General features: G+C 40.0%; 1 protein-coding gene across 12 annotated transcripts in view; it reads left to right on the top strand.

Annotated features, from left to right (window-relative positions):
• ERC1 (ELKS/RAB6-interacting/CAST family member 1) overlaps nt 1–20,289 on the top strand; it is a 158,653-nt gene that overhangs the window by 80,619 nt on the left and 57,745 nt on the right. For 5 of the 12 annotated variants that reach the window (XM_081878821.1, XM_081878817.1, XM_081878824.1 and 2 more), the window contains 3 exons: nt 1,498–1,629; nt 6,852–6,905; nt 11,990–12,150. In XM_081878821.1, coding sequence (XP_081734947.1) covers nt 1,498–1,629; nt 6,852–6,905; nt 11,990–12,150 — 347 coding nt within the window. The remainder of the gene's footprint in view (nt 1–1,497; nt 1,630–6,851; nt 6,906–11,989; nt 12,151–20,289) is intronic. The other 7 variants (XM_081878827.1, XM_081878818.1, XM_081878819.1 and 4 more) reach the window with 2 other exon arrangements.

Here is a 20,289-nt window from a genome sequence, read left to right as displayed (position 1 = left end):
CTAACTCTAAGCACCTGTAACAACATTAGAAGGGTTTAATCAACACTGCTTCAGAAGATACAGAAAGTAAGCACAATGTTCTTGATGCTGGAGTAGCCAGTGTATGAAGATCATCTTCTTTGTTGGTACGTTCACTTGAGTAGCATCTGGACAATTTTTCCTGTGTTAGATGATGTTGCTTTCTCTTTTTTCTCTATTCCAATATGTGTGTATTAGTACTAACATCAAGATTTTCCTGTCCTCTCATCACAACAAAAGGCTTGTGTTCTTTTCTCATAAGTCAAGAACCTCTCTGTACAGAAAGACTCTGAGAGAACTGTGTACATTTGGCAGAACTTGTAGTAGTTTGCTGAGGTGTACCATCCTCACGAATACAAGATCTTGCAAATATCATGACCATTTAAATCTTTTTAGCAATTAACAAAGTGAATGGTGCCAAACCAGTCCTCTTTCCAGACAGACAGCACCACCATTCCTCAGAGTTGAAATGACAAATCAGAAACCGTGGGAGGATTCTTAGAGGATGCTAATTTACTGCTGCTTTATTTCTTAGTGCTTATTAGTTGCTATATGATATGCTAGTTGTGAACTTCAGAGAAGCCTGGCAGACCCTTCCTGATAATCATACATTCATGGTGGATGAGATCAATACTTGAAGTTGTGTGAAACTGGAAAAAAGACAATGTTCTGTCATTTAGTTGAACCTAAAACACTCCTTGGATAACAAGCAAGCAGTGGCAACTCATGTTTGTGTCTGAGTTATAGTTTCAGAAGCTGACAACATTCATATATTTGTGTAAAAACATTTCCTAGTCTATAGCCTAAAGATCTCTTGTTTTTTTACTAGATGTTTCAAACATTAAATGAGCATCTGATGTCGTATTTTGGTCTATGACAACATGTTTTACATATGTAAGAGATTTCATTCTGAAGAGAATCGGTTCCTAATGTTTCAAATACAGCTTATTTGACACTCTGGCCTTCGTCTTCCCATCTCGCATAGACCCTTTGCCATGTTGATTTAATCGGATGGTGCTTTGTATCACTCTCCATATAGAAAAAAAGGAGCTCTTGTCTCCAAGCAAATCACTAACTGCAAGTTGCACTCCTTCCAGTTTTCTATGCCTTGCCTGTCAGGTTGCGCGTGCCTGAGAAGAGATTCTGAATGCTTTCTGCTATACCACAACATCTGCGTACTAACCTGCTATGGAGCTGCATGTGAATCTGCATCTTTTGCACATAATCTGTCAACTGCTCTAGCTGCTCTTTACACAAACGGCACTTCTAGCACTGATCTCTTGGTTTGCTATCTTTCTCCTTTGCTGTGATGTTTACCTTCTCCAGCTCTGCCTTCACTTACAACTTCTCCCTTCCTCTATGCGAAGATTTGTGCTTGTGGAGTTACATCACGGGAGAGTAACTTATGGTTGACGTAGCACTTGGCTTGCAGGCTTTTTAAATCCAAGCTACTTTATCTGGTCTCCTATCATTTTCCAGGACAGTCTGCATAAGAAGGATGATCGAATTGAGGAGCTAGAAGAGGCACTCAGGGAGAGTGTGCAAATAACGGCAGAGCGTGAAATGGTGTTAGCTCAAGAAGAATCAGCCAGGATACAGTCTGAAAAACAGGTCTGCGTAATTATAGTCACTGCTGTTGCTATCTAGGCAACATTGTTAGGTATTGTAACTTGATTTGTTTAGCATTGTATCAGAGAATCCTAAAGCCCTTGGTAGACTTTTTTATTTAGTTCATTTTCAAGTAATTTCCCACCAGATATTTTAAGCCTCTTTGAAATCTGAAAATGAATCCTCTAAATAGTGCCTTCAAGTTCCACTCAGTAAAATATACCAGTATCATCAACAGCTATCATTAAACAGGTTTTTGTATCTTGCATTTAAGCCCTTTTAGAAACATATTCTGATAACTGCTGCTTCCCTCACCCATAACCTCCCCTTTCCATTGAAACAATGCTGACATTAGAAAAAAGATAGAAGTCACTTTTTTCATTCTAAAGATTTTCGCAGCTAAACTTCTTTAACATTTTAGTGCTTTTTGCACATTAGCCATAGACACTTTTTGAAAGTAAATAAAAGGATTTTGGATTCAAAATTATCAAAGATGCAAAGAACTGGATAAAATCTAATATGAGATTATCTTTCTTTGAAAAGTAAGTATTAAAGAAACCTCATGTGGACTGTTTCTATATAACCACAATTGGTAGTGGAAAATTATTCCTTGATCTCTTTTGGGAAAACATTTCATCATTAGAAATGGCAGTGCTACTTACACAGTTTTTAAAAGGATATTATTTTATTAACAATCTATGAGCTAGTTTCTTACTCAAAATAGGGTGCTCAAAGCAGCATACAACAAAGAAAAAGAACAATAAAAGGAAACAGCAAAAAAGTGATTAAATAAAATAACTGTGTAGCAGAGAAAGCATGAACAGAATTGACAACAAAACTAAGCAGCTTAAAAAACAAACAGTGGGAGAAGATCAAACAATATCAAAGGCATGAAGGAAAAGCGTGGTCCTTACCACTTGGCAAAAGGATAATAAAGAAGGAATCTGATAAGCCTTCTGAGGGAAGGGCATTCCACAGTGAGTGTGCAACCAAGAAGACTCTGTCCTGCATTTCCACCAACCACAGCACAGCATAAGACAACATCCTGTGTCTGTAATATTGGACTGATCTCTGCCACCTTGTTAAATATTGCACAAGACATACTCAAGGTTGCCCATTTCTCCACATCAGGTATCGGCAGCCAATCTGACTCTTCTCAAGATGACTCATCTATTCATAGTTGATATAATTTCATGGTCTTCTGTCGTGGTGGTGGTGATCATCACCATATGTGCCCTTTCAACAGCCACTGTACAGCATATAACAAGTTTCTGTACATTAGAGCAATGAGCAACAAAGTCCATGTGCTTCCATGTTACTTCAGCAGACATATGCAGCATTCTGCCGCGGCTTCCATGGCTGTCCTTCAGGATCTCACATGATGCAGCACCCTCCTCCTCTCTGCTGTTTCCACAAACCATTTTGATCTCAAGTGTTGACAGCTTGGAGTTCTGCATTGGCCATTGCTCTTTTGGGGGATGGCACAAACAGCACAGGAACACTGTAGCACAGGAGGACTACCACTAGCATCTCAAGCGCTTGTGCTTTGAAATAGTGACTCAGACAGTTTGTGGGAAGGTACCCAAGCAAAAATATAATGTAGTGGTTTATTGCAGGACTTTCAAAACAGTGTTTGCTTCCTTCTGAAAGAGTACTAGAGCAGTTCTTTGGGGAAAACTGATTGTTTTGACAGCAATAAATACATAATTTATTACTGGGGGGGGGGGGTTGCTCTGCGATGACAAATTATATCAGAGGACAGATTTCCAAGGTGTGATGGCCAGTGTGCTAAGGCAACTGCTTCTTTTTTAGCGGTAAGTATTCAAGTACTCTCTGTTTTAAAGACTAATGCATGGTATTGACGTACCAATAGAGCAAATACTTTAATGTAACAGCAAGAGCAGACAGTAAATGGTTTTCTTTATGCGCTTACTAGAGTGTTTCCCTCACTATTGATTCTCTAGTCCCTTGTCTCTATTGCACCATATGTACTAGATTGCATTTCATCCACTAGACAGGCTTAGTAAATGTTTCAGAATTGTTTTTTTAGCACAGCAGGTGTAACATCATCTCATGGTTGCTCTTCAAGCACACTTGCACCACCACCATCACCTGCAATGAAATTCTCACATAGAACATAGGCAAGACTGTTCTTAACTATAGATTTATTAATGTACTGTACAGCAGGGTTCATGTTTAATGTCAAGGTTCCTTGCCTGTAGATAAAGCTACAGATGGTGGGTACTCTCATTTTTGCCTTTCTCGGTCCAAACTCATGAAAGGTGGGTTTTAATGAAGCCATGCCCACAAATTATTATTATAATGCATATATGCAACAATGCGGGTGGCGCTGTGGGTTAAACCACAGAGCTTAGGGCTTGCCGATCAGAAGGTCAGCAGTTTGAATCCCCGTGACGGGGTGATCTCCCGTTGCTTGGTCCCTGCTCCTGCCAACCTAGCAGTTCGAAAGCATGTCAAAGTGCAAGTAGATAAATAGGTACCACTCCAGCAGGAAGGTAAATGGTGTTTCTGTGTGCTGCTCTGGTTCACCAGAAAGCGACTTAGTCATGCTGGCCACATGACCCGGAAGCTGTACGCCGGCTCCCTCGGCCAGTAAAGAGAGATGAGCGCCGCAACCCTAGAGTCGTCCATGACTGGACCTAAACAGTCAGGGGCCCTTTACCTTTTTATTTGAGGCATGTTGAAGTTTTCCCTTTTGGGCTCCTAACAATTAGTAAATTATAATATATAATGAACAAATCTCTGACCTCTAGTCAGAGTAACACATTTTTCCAACTGATATGTTTGGTCTGGTGATTGGGAAGACTTCTGATCCTGCCAACCGTGGCAGGGGAAATTGGTAAAAGGCTTACAAATATTCTAAACATTCTGCATATAATATAAAACGGGGGGGGGGTATAAAGCATAATGTAAGAGTTAAAGATATCTGGGCTCTGCTGTCACCCACTTCACATTACAACTTTGTTTGGTTTTGGCTGGAGAACGAACATTTCCGCTTTGGGAGATGTCCTTATTTCAGAATTAAAGGTGTTGGTGTAGTTTAATATGGTGCACTACAGCATAGTATGGCCTGAAGGATAGAAAAAAATGTAATTCCTTCCTTTGCAAGATGGGGGTGGGGGGGGGAGAGCTGAATGGGGTGCAGAAGTGGGAGATAAAGGTTGGGATGTTAGGAAGGGGGCTTGGGAGGATGGGAGTCAAGGAAATGGGGAAGGGTAAAGAAAGTGGCGCGCGTGGCGCTGTGGTCTAAACCACAGAGCCTAAGGCTTGCTGATCGGAAGGTCAACAGTTCAAATCCCCGCGACGGGGTGAGCTCTTGTTGTTCGGTCCCAGCTCCTGCCCACCTAGCAGTTCAAAAGCACGTCAAGTGCAAGTAGATAAATAAGTACCGCTCATGCGGGAAGGTAACCGGCATTGCTCTGGTTCACTATAAGCAGCTTAGTCATGCTGGCGACATGACCCGGAAGCTGTACGCCGGCTCCCTAGGCCTATAGAGCAAGATGTGCGCACAACCCCAGAGTCGTCCGCGACTGGACCTAACGGTCAGGGGTACCTTTACCTTCTTGCAGTTTAATTGTGCAAGCACATAGATATTTTATTTTTTTCGGTGTTTTGGAAGCCAGATCCCGCATCACCATAACTGGGCTGTTTTTATAAGTTATGGAGATAAGCCTCAGGTTAAGTTTTAAAGTATTTTTAATAAGCTCCTTTATGATGGGCAGGCCATAAATAATAATAATATTATTATTATTATTATTATTATTATTATTATTATTATTATTACTATTACTATTACTATTACTATTACTATTATTAATTTACTTGTGCTGGAAATTATTCTCTTAAGATATTGTTACCATTTTCTTTCTCCAGCAAGGAAGAGGGTGGTGCTATCTTGGCTGTAGCCTGCATTAGTGCATTGTTGAAGTGAGCCTTCTGTCTCAGGACATGAAGAATTGAGTGAAGTCTTTTGTTGTCACCTTTTCTGGATCTTTTTGTGTTACCCTCTCCTTTCTTAAAGCTTTGAGGGTTTGTTTGTTTGTTTTTAGATGGCAGGGGCTTTTGCTCTAAGCTATTTTTCTGGGCCTTGGAGCAAAGCTTAGAGTTTAAGCAGCCATCTTCTTTCCTTTGTGGCCATGCCTCCCATGTGTACATCTTTTCAAGCTGTTTTGGGGAAATTTCCTTAAAAAATAGGGATGGGTTGTAAGAGCAAAGTTGTGGTTCAGCTCTCCTCAATAAATATTCATATAATCACCTGTTTTCCCCTTTACATTTTTTTCTTCTTGAAAGTTTGTTGCGGAGCATTAGGAAATGGGGCCTGTTGCCAGGAAGGGGAAGGGGCAGGTCTGGTAAGCACCAGCAAGAATCTCCTATCCTTGTGACCAATTTTGGATTCTAAGTGCTCTTGTCTCGTATCTCTGTAGCAAGAAGATCATATGGAGCAGAATACCAAAATGAACTAGGATTAGATATAGCAACAAGCAGTGACTAATGCAAGCCAGGACTCTCAAACCCCCTTCTTCAAGTAATGGTTTCAGTTAGTAGTTTGGGTGGCATGGGTCTGGACTGCAAACAAATCAGTTAAGCTAAATCAATATTTAGTGTAGAGATGTGGAATCTGTGGTACTCCTGGATGACGATGTACTACAACTCCCATTATTGCTAACTGTTGGCCATGCTGCTTAAGCCTGGGAGGTGAGGAGAGTTGGGAGTCTGGCAACATCTGGAGGATCATAGGTTCCCTGTGTTTAGCCTTGTGACTAAATGCAGCCACTAGCACTGCTCAGTAATAGCTGTATCATATTATTTGTGTTGTAATTGCATCAAAAGTTTGCTTGCTTGCTTGCTTGCTTGCTTGCTTGCTTGCTTGCTTGCTTGCTTGCTTGCTTTTAAGGATGCACTATTCCCATATTTTCACTGTAAGGGTTCTAATTTTTCCAGGTGTTTAAAAGTTGTGTGAGAAACAGAAAATTGTGTGAGAAGCAAAAAGTGAAAATTGTGATGATGTGCACCTCTGTTTTTGTTTAGAGTCTGATGAATCCTTTAATGTATTAAAAGTGTTACCAGTCCTAGATTTGAATTGCTCTCTGCATGTTGGTACTACTTAAACTCTTTAATTGCTCTTTCTGATTTTAATTGCATGCTTTCCCCTCTTTCTTCAATTTACTGTTTTCCACCATTCTGCTTCTTGTTGCCTGTTGAAGCTATCAGATGAAAGAATGCACGAGACCAATCATTTAGACTGTAAATTGCTAAAGGTACGAAGAAGTCTCATTTCTGTTTACATTCCCCACTGTTCTGTCCAAAAATAATCTTTCTGCAAGCTAGTCCTGTGTAACCCTATGGCCTTGCTATCTTGACATCCCTGTTATTGTGACTGTTGGGAGGATATGTTGTGCTCTGATGGAGTGGCTTGGAGAGCTTGGAGTGGTTCCAATATTAAAATTCTACCTATCCCAAGCCATCAAAATGCCACTGAAATTACTCTTGCATCAGTTACGGCAAATGCTGTAACGAGCTTTAAGGCAAGAGCTTTCCATTGTTGAGGAGCCATCGCTAAGAATGGCTCTTTATATTACTTTGCAGCTCAAACTTGTCACATAGATAGTAAATGGAAGACAATATGTAGGGTTAGTTTCAAAGGTTATGATGAGAAAATGAGGCCAGGTACAGTTTTCCAGGGCTGAACACCAGAGCCTGTATAGCCTTTAAAAGTTTACAGCTCTGATATTAACTCTTGGTTTTATCCATTATCAGCTAAGATTTTGCCAAGTTGGGGCAGATCAGTTTCCAAGGCAAATGAAGATTTTGTGTGATGTAGGTGTTGGAATAGGGCTTGGGAGACGAGGGTTCAAATCAGCCATGAAACTCATTGGGTAACCTTGGGCCAGTTGTCTCTCAGGCTAACCTACCTCACAGGGTCATTTACCTTTTGACCTTTTGTGAGGATAAAATGGGGAGGAAAAGAAACATGTACTGTATACCATCTTTAGATCCTTGGAGGAAAGTTGGGATATAAATGTGATAAATAAAATGAATAAACAAAAAGCCAAGCAATTTAGAAAAGTGAGCATGGGATAGCGGTGGCAGCTCTTGCTCCTTTGTCCTTTCACAGGAACATAGGTCAGTGCCTTCTACCAACCAGGTCTTAATATGCATCCATCTAAACCAATATTGGCTACTGTGACATCACCTGCTACCTGTCCCTTTTAATTGGGAATGCCAAGGAATTAACCTGGGATGTTCTGCTGGTGAAATATGTGCTCTACCAAAGAGTAATGTCCCCTTCCCGAAAAGCATGGAGCAAGGCAGTTCCTAAAGCCTCTCCTGCATCCAGTGACTGTTCTGAATGCTAGTGGGGGAAATGGGGAGACCCCTCCCATTCAAAAATTCTGAATAAACAGAAGGGGCTTACCTTCTCTTCTTTGGAAGCTGTTTAAGCTGAGTTACTTCCTTATTGGAAATTGGCAAAATGAGCCAAAACATACTAGAAAACGGGGTTCAATACCTGGAATCAGCTTGCTTTTTTAAAGCAGGGATTCATTTTTGGAATACAGTACTATGGCTTGACACATTTCTATTTTTCCAGTGCATTTTTACCAAGCATTTCTGGAGTTTGTACCCAGGAGCTAATGCAAGTTAATAGTGGGAAATATTTTGAAGCTTTCCAGTGGGCTTTCAGTTCGCCAGTTAAACTCGCCCACAAGTCAGGCAATCTACTTACTAGATGTTGAGCTGCCATCTTCACACAGAGAAGTGATTATAACTTAAGTAAACATTTCACTGTTAAAGAGTAAAATAAGCTGCTGCTTTAGCCACAGGGCAGCTTCATCAAACTAGTGGTCCAGATGCCGGAAGGGATTGAAAACAGTTCTCCTACTGGTTACAATGTTTGATGCCAATATGTAGGCCTTGCAAAAGCCAGACATTCAGTTGTTTAGTTCCTCGTTTTCCCATGGCCTGGTTCAAATATCTCGTGGATTAGAAGACCACAGAACAACTCCTTTTCCTTCTCAGGAACACTTCTCCCATGCCAGCAAGGCTCTGTTTGTTATTTGCATGGCTTCCTTCATTTTTCTAGCACTCTTAACAAGCTACAGCTGCTAGTTCTCCTCTTCAGGTCTGGCAACTTAGGCAGAGTTGAAGAATGGTTTCCTCTTTTTATTCAGAAAAGGAATTTAGCTCCTTTATGGTTCACATAGGAGCAAGGGCATTCATATTGTCATATTATCCCACTCTGAAGTTTGCATTGATAACATACTTCTCTGTGCATGAGAGAGTCTGTTTTTAAAAATGACCTTTTTCTCCTTAAATAAAAAAAGATCTAATTATGAAGGAAATTGCCTTATTTGCCCTGTTTATATATTATTTATTAGATATTCTTTATTTTATTCCATGTGTAGGCAGACATAATTTCTGTATCAACCAAATAATCGCTTTGATCTTTCCATCCTGTGTTAATGAAATGTGAATTTCTCAGTGAATATTTCCTTCCTTATGAAGGACCTTCTCTTTGCCAAGTGATGGCCCATTAAACCTTAGGTCTGCCTAAATCACTTGTTGGTTCCTTGTACATTACTTCCAGCAGAGTGAATGTTCTGTTATGGGTCCTGGACCATGGACCACATATATTTTGATGGTAAAAGACCAAACTGGTCATACTGTACTTCATGTACGTTAGAAAGGGTGAAACCTGAGGTAAAAGCTCTCATATCATGTATGTCTTGGTGATACATTCTGTATTGCTGAAGTAAGGCACTTCTTTACTAAGCACCATGACCAGGAAGTATGCTTGTTTTAACATTTCCTTTTTATACCTTTTGTACATTTTACTTTATTGCTTTCTGCTTGCCACTATTTTGCTGCTGAATGTCAGTCCTCCTCTCTCTCTATTGTTTCCTATTTTTCTCTATGTTAATACCCCCAACGCTCTGTACTCTGGGGAAAATACAAAAAGTATTTCAGCTTCTGATTGGCTCTAGACTGCCATGCAGTGATCCATAAAATCAAAATTCTTTGGTCTAGTGTTACAAATATTTGCCTTCTGGTGTCTTTTCAACCATTGCTGATGCTTGAGCTGCTGTTATTTCTCTTACACAATCCAGTCAAGGAAGTGGGAGATATTGTATTGGGATTAGGCCACTCACTTGCTTATACTTTAATATTGGTAATAGAGCATCAATTAGCTAGAAATATATGTGCTTATGGAAGGTGATTTTCTTTTCTTTTCTTTTTTAAAAAACCAACCCCTGCAGATTATCTTTTCTGATTAAAACTGCTTGTCTGGTGTGTGTGTGTGTACACACACACACACACACACACATTGTAGTTGACAATCCAGTATATTTGCATTTCGAACTTATATGGTCAAAACACCTTAACCAATTTCCCTCCCCCTTCTTTCATTTGAATGTCACTTTAATTGTATTGTTTAAAATGTCTAATAAGAAACTTAAATATACCTTTTAAAATTGACTGAAGTTCTGCTCTGAATTACTCCTAATACTCTAGCCCATGGTGGCCCACCTTTTCATACCAAGTGGGCCGCAAGAGTCCTTCAACACAGAACCCACGGGCCACACACTGCCTTGCCACATACAGGGTGGGGAGTGCAAGGCCATACTTTGATACAGACACACACACAACCCTCTTGCTGCTTTCCCAAAGCCGATAAGCGAGGCACTGAGCTTTTGGAAGGAGGCACTAGAGCGCTCTCGCCTCCTTCCCAAAGCTGGGAAAGCTCTAATTAGGCTTCAAGGCAGCACAATGGCTGCAAGGAGGTGGGGCATCAAATGTTGCCAAGGACTGCTAAAAAAGGCCTAAAGGGTGTTGGACCATCCTGCTCTAGCCTGTCCCTGCTATTGCCCCAAGGTACCAAGTTACTATATGATCCTACAAGCGTTGACAGGAAGGAGCTGGAGTGTCCTAGGGTAACATAGGCATTGGTTTCTTTGTCTTGGTTCACACATCACATTAGTTAAAAACTATAGTTAAATGTGAATACGAAATGTACTAGTTCACACCACTGAAAATTCTTGCTCCTCTCTTCCTCTGCCCTTGCTGCTGCAACACTGCCAGGAAATAAACCAAAATCTGGCAAGTAGTAATGTCCAAACCTAGTCTTATGGTTTGTTTCTCTTCAAACCAACTGTGAGCTGTTACCAAGGTTTGTTCTTGGCTTACTTGTTCTTCAATAGTGATGTGGAAACTGGGTGTTCTGTATCTTAGGACAGAAGCAGTTGGAAAAAAACATATTGGCTGTAATATTTGACAGCATCTAAAGCATCCTAACACTTCCTTAGAAATACTGGACCTTCAGTGAAACTATAATCCTTTTTCCTTTTTCATTTTTTGTATCTCTGTAAAGGTTTATTAGCTTGTGATTTTAAGGAAACCATCTGGATGTGCTGGGCACTTCACATAATGTACTTCTTCGCTGTGCTATGCAACTTGGGCAATTAAAGTACATATTTAATCCCCAGCTCCAGTTTGTACTTTCTGTCTCCAAATGAGATTCAGCTTTGTGTTCTACTTGGAAAGAATTCTCAGTAATTTATGGACGCCTCCCTCCATCCCCCCCCCCAAAAAGCTGTTCTGTTTTTCTTTTAAGAATTTTTTTCTCAACTTGCAGAACGTCATTTGTTTTGGGGGACAAGGAGATTAAGGCAACACATCATGTAAAGGAATATATCAATATCTTCTGTACCTATAATTAAATAATATTATTAATATTGGGCTTTGGGAGGAAGTTTGTTTTCGTGCTGCCCCAAACTAATGCTGCTTTTAGTATAGGCAAGCAGGGTGTTAGTAACAGAGCTCTGGCTTTGAAGGCAGAAACTGGTTTATCAAATGGTACATAATAACTTCTACTTCAGGTATTCATGTGACTTAGACAAATCATGAGGGAAAGGGTTCAAGTTCTTGTAATACATACTGAAAAGTTACTTGATGTATGCTGTCTTGTGATGTTTATTGCAATATTGTGATAATGTTGAAATTAAGAATTATTGGTCTATAGTTATATTTTTTGTGATGTACGACTAAACAACAACAACAAAATGTGTAAATTCTCATATAAGCATAAAGACAGAACACAAAGACTCATTACCAGTGGGGCTTAAGTTATAAGATGTGCTTGTCTCTACTTTGTAATAACAACATTAATTTTACATTAAAACGTGGAGTAGAACTCAAATTCGGGGAAATAGTAAATGCAAGGCTGAACGGATCACTTGAGAGTCCCCCCCCCCCCATTATTAAGTAGCTCTGGTGCATTGCAAAGATTATTATTTTTTAATTGCATACATTCTGCTTCCTCTTTTATCATTCACAAACTCCTTAGGTGGAAGAGTTGATGATGGCTATGGAGAAAGTAAAACAAGAGCTGGAATCTATGAAAGCAAAGCTGTCCTCTACCCAACAATCTCTGGCTGAGAAGGAAACCCACTTGACCAACTTGCGGGCTGAGAGGAGGAAACATTTGGAGGAGGTCCTGGAGATGAAGTATGTTGTAATATTTCTTTCAGGCCTTTACTCTGTCTTCCAGGTCTTATATTAATTTCTGTTTGAAAGTGTTCCTTTATCACAGGAGTCATTGCTTCTTTTCTCCACTTTAGAAGACTAGATGGTGTAGTCTAAATGTGAAATGTTTAGGAATACAGGAGAATCTTACAGAAACTGGCTTCCTCCTCCCAACCCAGCCACCACCATCACATAACACCTCATGCATTCAAGTGCATTCCTATAAATGGATTCTACTATTTATATTGGCACTCAAGCACGTATGCACACCCCAGCCCTCAGCCCCCCCAGATTACAGTGGGAGATACTTGAATTAAATTATCAAATTGACGTGGAGACAAAGTAAATGCATTTAAGGCACAAACTCTAATTAGGAGGAGTGATGGGTTTTTGTGAATGGGTACGAACACCATATTGCAGCTAAGGAAGGAGAGAATGTAAGATTCTATTGGATTTTCCATTTTAAATTTGCCCGTTAATTCCTAAATACTTATAAGCAAGTTCCACTGATTTACTTGGAAGTGAGTACTTAGCAGTCTTCAGAGAGGCAGTTATCTATCTAGAGCTGTGTTGGCAAGCGCTGCCAGCAGATCATTAGAGGCACTTTTATTTGTATAGCCATCCCTGAAGAGAAGGAACATTTTTATTGGCAGAGTTAACAGTGATTTTGGTTTTGCGAGCCATTATTTATATTCAGCTTTCCTGTTAACATCATTGCCTTTTATTTTATTTTAGGGGTGGTGGGAGAGGGAGAGAAATTAAGATAGAAAAGAACAGTTTGTTCACAATGGAAAAAAGGTTTTGGGGGTCTTAGAGATGGAGCATGAATTACTTTATATTATGAATATTATATTCAGCAACCTGATACCTGGCACTAGGACACTAAGAGTCTGCTTTTCTTTAAAAGTTTTTTTTAATAACAAAATACTGTTGCACTATAAATTTGCCTGCTTTGAGAGCTGGTTTGTGAGGGGGAAGGGGAGAGTAACTCCTAATGCAGGAATCCAAAGCAACATGAGATATGTCTTATAATCAGTCCTCTAGCAATGTATTTGTCTGCCAAACTGCTCTGCCAAACCTTCTCATTAAAATGTATACATATATGCATGCTATGTTGCATATCCTGGAATATTTTTGAACTTGGAGCTTTGGAGCATTCACTAAAACCATGTCTCTTCATTGAAAACCTGTTGTTAACTAGTTAGTTACTGTTGTGAAATAGCTGAAACTAAAAACCAAGTCTCAACACTTCCCAAAGCCTAAGCCAAAAACATCTCAGAAACATTTAAATATTTCAGTCTGGCTGGTACTCGTTGTGGGTGCAACTGAATGTGGTTGTGTTGGTGAGAAATTATAAATGTGTGTTTTTCTGTTTCTTGGCCCTTTGCACTAGAATGCATTAAAAATGTTATGTATTTGAATGAGCAATAGCTATGGATGAGTTAGTTTCCTAACCTATACCAGTGAGAGTGACACATTAAATACACTTACTGGGTTTCAGCTTGGTTCTTGTGCAGTATGGAAGTTTAGAGTAATCAGAGGTGCAGTTTGCTGGGGTGTTGCAGTCCATAACAAAACACTTCTCTGACTTTGGGGTAGAAGGGTTGGCGTGGGTGTCAAGAACTGGCAGGATGCTGATGAGTGTGCACCAGGGGAAGGGGGGCTGGAGTACAACTTGGGAGAGGGGGGCAGTGGTTTGTAGGGACCTGTACCAGCCAGGAGGCAATAGTCAGAGGAAGGGTCAGCCTCAGAGCTGGAGGGTAGAACACAGGATGGGTAGAGAGAAGAGGAGGAAGAGACAAGTCAGGCAAATGAAGGGTCAGGTGCTCTCCCATCCTTTCCTGCACCACTGTCTCCCAGAACCAGAAGGTAATTGAAAAGTGATGAGCAGAGGAAGTTTCCACGCAGGTGCAGTCTCTGGCTGCATGCACATAGCCCCTCAGGGAAAGGTATATAAATTGGTGAAGGGGGAGTGGTCTCCTGTTGCTGCAATCACCCCATAGAGCCTGGGCCTGGGAATAACTGCCAAGCCATTAGATTGGTGTGTGTAGATAACCAGAGCTGGAGAAGCGATTCTAAGTGTTATCTTTGACAATAAATAGTCATGTGCATTCCTTTGGCTGGGAAGCCCCCTTGACAGTGGGTGGGAAGAATATATGTTTGGCTTCTTTTAATCAACCTTGAGCAAGGAGATAAAAATGCTGTATGCGTAGGGAATAAATGAATCAATTTTGTTTCAAACTAAAATTGGTAGCGGGTCTAGAATAACGAGTGAGGCTGTAATTGTTCTTGATGCAGTTACTTACACCCACCCTTCATTCTGGGGCCAGTGCTTAACTTGTAATTACTTTTAGTTTAACTCTTCCGCCAACCCTGTACATAGGACCTCCTGGGTTAGTTTCTACCTGTCTCTTCATTGTTATGGCTGGTTTCTTCATATGTTCCTTGTAAATTATTGTTCCCCTCTGTGCAAAAGGTGCAGTTTCTGCATTTTCTTTCAGACTGGGGGTCAAGAGATAGCATGTTTTTCTTACTTGGTGGGGGAGACGAGCGGTCCCTTCTCCTGATAAAGCTACAGATTCTTGTCCCTGCCTAATTGCTTCAGTGGGAAGCACCATCCAGTGGGATTGCTGACCAGCAATCAGAGAGTAAAGAAAGTAAGCATCGTGAATGGGTGGCTACTCATTAAGCCTTCCCCACTGTACCACAATTATGATTTTTCATTGGTTGGAAAGGTACTGCCCCTTAAATTCACATCAACTTGTGTAGGTCATTTTTTGTATGTTGATTTGAAGAGATTCTGAATTACACTGTAGGAATGGGAAGTACTGCATACCTTTTGAAATAGATCTGAGTAGCCACAAGTGCCCACAGTACTCCAGTAACCACAACCACATTTGATTACATCAAAGCTTTTCTTGTTCATGCAAGTTAACCTGTAAAAGTCAGAAAATATATTGTCCACTTGCTCTCTGCACTTTTCCCTGCATTTCAAATCACTTCTTTTCTTGGAGTTACTTCTGTTCTCTTTGTTTTTACATTTCAAGCCTCTAGCTGCTGGATAGCTCAGTCAGTAGAACATGAGGCTCTGACTCTCATGGTTGTATATTTGAACCCCATGTTGGACAAATGATTCCTGCATTGCAGGGGTTGAGCTAGATGACCATGGCGGTCATTTCCAACTCTATGATTCTAAGCATTTTTTTTTTGCTGTCTAGAAATAATTTTAATACTTCACAAATGAAGACTTGATCAATTAGGTATAAGTCTTAGCAATTGGATGGTTTGCACAGTTGCCAGTCTCTGTATCTTTATACTTTGCATATTCAGATACTAAGAGGATTACCATTTTAAAACATAGCAACTTGCACTTCTGATACATTATATCTCAGTTTTAAAGAACTATGAAATACTGTATTGAAAACCCCAACTTTGTTCACACATTGCTTAATCTGAGAAGTGAATGCTGATATGTGGTTTTCCCAGTTTAACACTTGCCTTTTGAAGCTACTTGCTGTTGCATTTCTCCTACAGAGAAATTAATCATTAGAGTTCCATGCTGTTGAGATTGGGACATTATGAAATGGTAGGTGTTTTGTAATTAAAAAAAAAATACAATTGTACGCAACAGTGGCCCTGTTTACACATAACACTATGCCAAACTATGGCTTAGTGTGACTGTGTGGGCTTCTGAGAAGGAGACTGAGACTTCTTTGTTCGTCCCTGGTTCTTTTAGTTTTGTGCGACATGGCAGCTAAGCCATGGGTTGACTTGGTATGTTGTCTGAATGTGGGCTTGTGGTTACAGTCTCTGCTCCTTAACTGTGAGCTGTATCCCAGGTTTGTTCTTGGCTACGGCATGTAGTTAAGGAGCAGAGATCTTTGCCACAAGCTCAGGTTTGGATGACATGCCAAGCCAAACCTTGGCTCAGTTGCCTTGCCATGCTGAGTTAACCAAGAAGAGCGGGGCAGCTGCAAGCTCTTCTACAGGGGGCAGCATGATTGTGAGGTCCTGGTAAAAACATATTTTGGCTTGCCTTGTTGTACAAATCAGGCCAGTGACAATTTAACCAGCTATTATTTTAGTTTAGGGCAGCTGCGCTGTGAATATGAAACTATATAGTGTTAATGGTAAATATGGAGATGTGGTTTTTCAATAAAGTGCCTGTAAATAAAACCTCCTTTCATCACTCTGGACAGATTTCTCTCCAACACATTTTTCTTTAGCTGTTACTAATGTGTACATATTTAATCCAGATCATTTGTTTTTGTACTCCACCTAGTCCATATATATATATTTCTGTTCCAAGCAGCTCTCAGATACTAAACTCTTGAGTACTGTGGCTCACAGTTACGTTATACTACACTTCATGATAAAAATCTCTGTATCTCATTATGTTTTGAACTCCATGGTCCCTGAGAATAGTCCTATAGAGAGAATGCACTATACTATCTAAATGAGCCATGACAGGCTTGGGAGCAAGACCAACGGCTGAAAAAGTGCACCAGGTGGTGTTAAAGGGGTTTGTTCCACTCAGTAATTGCTCAGGCTGTTAATGTTATAGTGAGGAGTGGGGAAAGGAGGTTCTTTCTGCCAATCACCTCCTGAGGATTTAACTACACTATATTCTTGTTTCCATACCATTTCAGGGGAGTCTCTCCCTCTCTCTCTCTCTCTCTCTCTCTCTCTCTCCCGCTCTCCTTTCCCTCCCAGTCTCCTTTCAGGATCTATTTTCTACAAGGGTGTACATGAACAGTGGGGCAGTGCTGTTAAAACTGGGTTCTCACTTTAGAGCGATGCTGGAAAAAGCTGGCACATCAATTCCAGTCGCAGGTTGTTGAGAATAAAACCCCTCTTATAATGTTTTAATCTAGTTAAAAACTATAAATATTTAAAGTGGGATGGAGGACCCTAGTCAGGAAACATTTTAACCAGAACAGATGTCTGCATTCCAGTCAGGTTTACACAACTTCAGGGTCATTTTTCCTCTCATATTATTAGATTATAAAATGCTTACAGAAATCTACTTGAAAAATCCCATCTGCTTGGAAGCATTTATTTTTGCATTAGAGTGCTGGGATACTACGTTTGGTACTGTTGCTGGAGGTCTGAAGAGTTCACTCTGGGTGGGCACATGTTCTTCTCTTTATGCCAACCTTCGTATAGAAAGGAGCTTTTGGGGAAAAGTGATTCGTTTGGGAGGCTGAAACTGTATTTGCATATACATTTTTAAACCTCAGCAATCAACCAGGTTCTTCCTTTTGTTTTACCTATTTCAGCTCAATCCTGAATAGTTACCTTCTCTAGCAGCTGGGTCATACCTCTTCTTCCCTTTCTCCCAGATGTGGAACATAAATTTTGCCTTTTAGCTGACGGAGGATGAGGATTAGGAAAAGGCAGGTCCAATTTCTGGAAAATAGTCCAGATACCTGTGCTCCAGTTAGGGGTGCCGTTTACCATCTTTGTCTGGTTTATTGGCTATGGCTGTATCTGAATAATAATAATAATAATAATAATAATAATAATAATTTATTATTTATACCCCGCCCATCTGGCTGGGCCTCCCCAGCCACTCTGGGCGGCTTCCATAGAAAGCAAAAATACAATAAAATATCACACGTTAAAAACTTCCCTGAACAGGGCTGCCTTAAGATGTCTTCTGAATGTCAGGTAGTTGTTTATCGCTTTGACATCAGTTTATCTTGAACACAGTTGTCCATTCATTGGTAACCTCAAGACTGGATTACTGCAGTGCGCTCTGTAGGTCTGTCCTTAGCCTAGTCCAGAAGTTACATTGTTGATGTGGGCAGATGGCCCCAAACAACTGGGGTCCAGGATACTCTTACATGCCACCTTGTTCACTGAGGGCTTGCGGAGTGCTGTTAGCCATCTTACGTTGCTCTTTTGTTTATGGAGGGAAGGAAGCAACATCTACTTATTCTTCTCTCCAGTGCTTTTTTTTAAAAAATGTTTACGGGTACTCTCATTTTGACTCAAGAAAATCCCAATTTTATAGTTCAAATCAGGAAAAATAAATACAGTAAATGGACAAAAGTACAAAGATTCACAAAATGTTTAGGGGTACCCTGCATACTCCCAGGGGGAAAAAAACTGCTTCTCTCCATCTTCAGCCCCAATCATACAGGCAACTGTACAAAGGTAAGAGACATACCTGTTGCTCTGCCAACTGGCTTCACCCAGTGCCTCTAGTTTCATGCACCCCTGTAAGATGGCCCACAAGGTAAGGTGGCCCTCGGGCTGAATAGGGGTCCCCACACTTGTGCTAATTGTAAGCAAGGTCAGTTACATTTATAGTTTCTTCATCCTCCTCTCTCCTTTTGTGAAATTTCCTGACTGTTACATACCAGTCAGTCTAGTTTATTAAAGGGGGACGACTATAAGTCACTTTTGATTTCTATCTGCATATGTTGTTAAGAGGAATCAAATAAATCCACCTCCATTTCAAAGCTGTGTTCATTTATTCAATCTAAGATCAACACTTTATTTCCACAGATGTCATGTACAGATGCCTGTAATCATTACTGGCAAAATAAATAATTCGTCCCTTTAATTTGCAACTTTGGGGATCTTCATGGACCTTGTTTGGTTTCACCAAACTATGCATGTTTTGCTTTCTTTTGAAATAAAAAGCATCACCAGTTCCTCAGGGTGTCATTCCCCCGTTCATAAATGTTCATAGCAAAACACTGATGCATATAAATCATGTTAGTTTACTGCATATTTCATTAAGTATAGTCACTCTGTTGTTTAATAGAAGTTAGAATAGTATTCTATCTTACTGCTCTATGTTGTGGATTTAATGTACTGTGAACAATAGTATCTTTGAGCAGTTCTAAATCCTACCCAGAAGACATTAACTTAGTTAAAAATGTAAAGAGGGAAATCCCAGCGGTTGTTCTGTTCATATAGTGCCCTGTGATATGTAAGTCATCATTATTTTTAAAGGGGTAATGTGACTTGGAGACGAGAACGAGGAGTTTATATACCATGTGCACTTTCAGAGTTCATTCCAAATTATTTTGTGAGTTAGACATTCTTTCTGGTGTTAATGTAGAAGTTCATTAGCTTTTGTTTGGGTTATTAAGGGTGTGTTGTGTACTATAATACTTTATGGTAGGTGGCATAACACAGGTGGGAAGATTAGACTGGCTTGCTACAAACTCCAATGCATTTTGCATGAAAATACAGTTTTATGAGCAGCAGCAGCAGCAGCAGCATGACAAGGCAAACATTAAAATATCATGCATGAGGGGGGAAATTAGAAACTGTACTTTTCAATGTATCTACCAGTCCAGTTTCCATTTTAGTAAAAAATACAGATTTATAATTTACAGTTTACATTCTTTAAAATTGTAAATTGTGAAACTTAGTTTTTTATGCAAGATAGCATCTTGTTGAGGAGTTGGTACTTTATTAGGGATCCAATATTTTATGGCTTCCTCCCCACCACAATCATCTCGAATTGCTGCACATTTGTTCAACTGCAGAAAGATGCATGGACCTTGTGAAGTATCAAGAAGGAAGTATCCTATTACAGGTTTCTATCCTGTGGCTTGTTATATCTGCCCTTTCAGTGTCCCTCAGACTTGACCTCTGACTCTGCCAGCAGATACCTTGAAGCTAAGCAACCAGAGCAGGAGAAGGAAGTACTATGCTGACCTTGCAGCCTTTGGCTGCTAGAATTGGAAGCTATTGTTTGAGTCTAGACTGCACAGAGAGATACTTGGGCAGTTGTTTGCTGGAATGATTTGTAAATATTTATGGCTGAAAACTGTTGATACTACTTTTTCCAAAATATCTACACTGTGTTTGGTTTTTATAGGATCTTTTGTTTATGAATCAATTTGTTCTGAGAGGTACCTTGAAGTGAATACTAGTTAGGCAGAAAACCAACAAGCCATTTGCCTTATTCCTGGAATTATATGCTTCACTAACTCTTAAAAGCTTTGAAGTTTTTGGATTTCTATTTTATGAATGGCTGGGAGGAATTCATTCATTCTGTTTCTGTTTTTTAAAAACTATATAGTTTCTCAACTATCTCTTTCTTTGGATTGTGATTGAATTGGTTTATACAAAGATTTTTGTGTCATATTTACTTCT

The sequence above is a fragment of the Podarcis erhardii genome (assembly GCF_964252035.2).
Source record: "Podarcis erhardii genome assembly, chromosome: 10".
In the NCBI taxonomy this organism is placed as follows: domain Eukaryota; kingdom Metazoa; phylum Chordata; class Lepidosauria; order Squamata; family Lacertidae; genus Podarcis; species Podarcis erhardii.
This window is presented reverse-complemented; position numbering and strand designations above follow the sequence as displayed.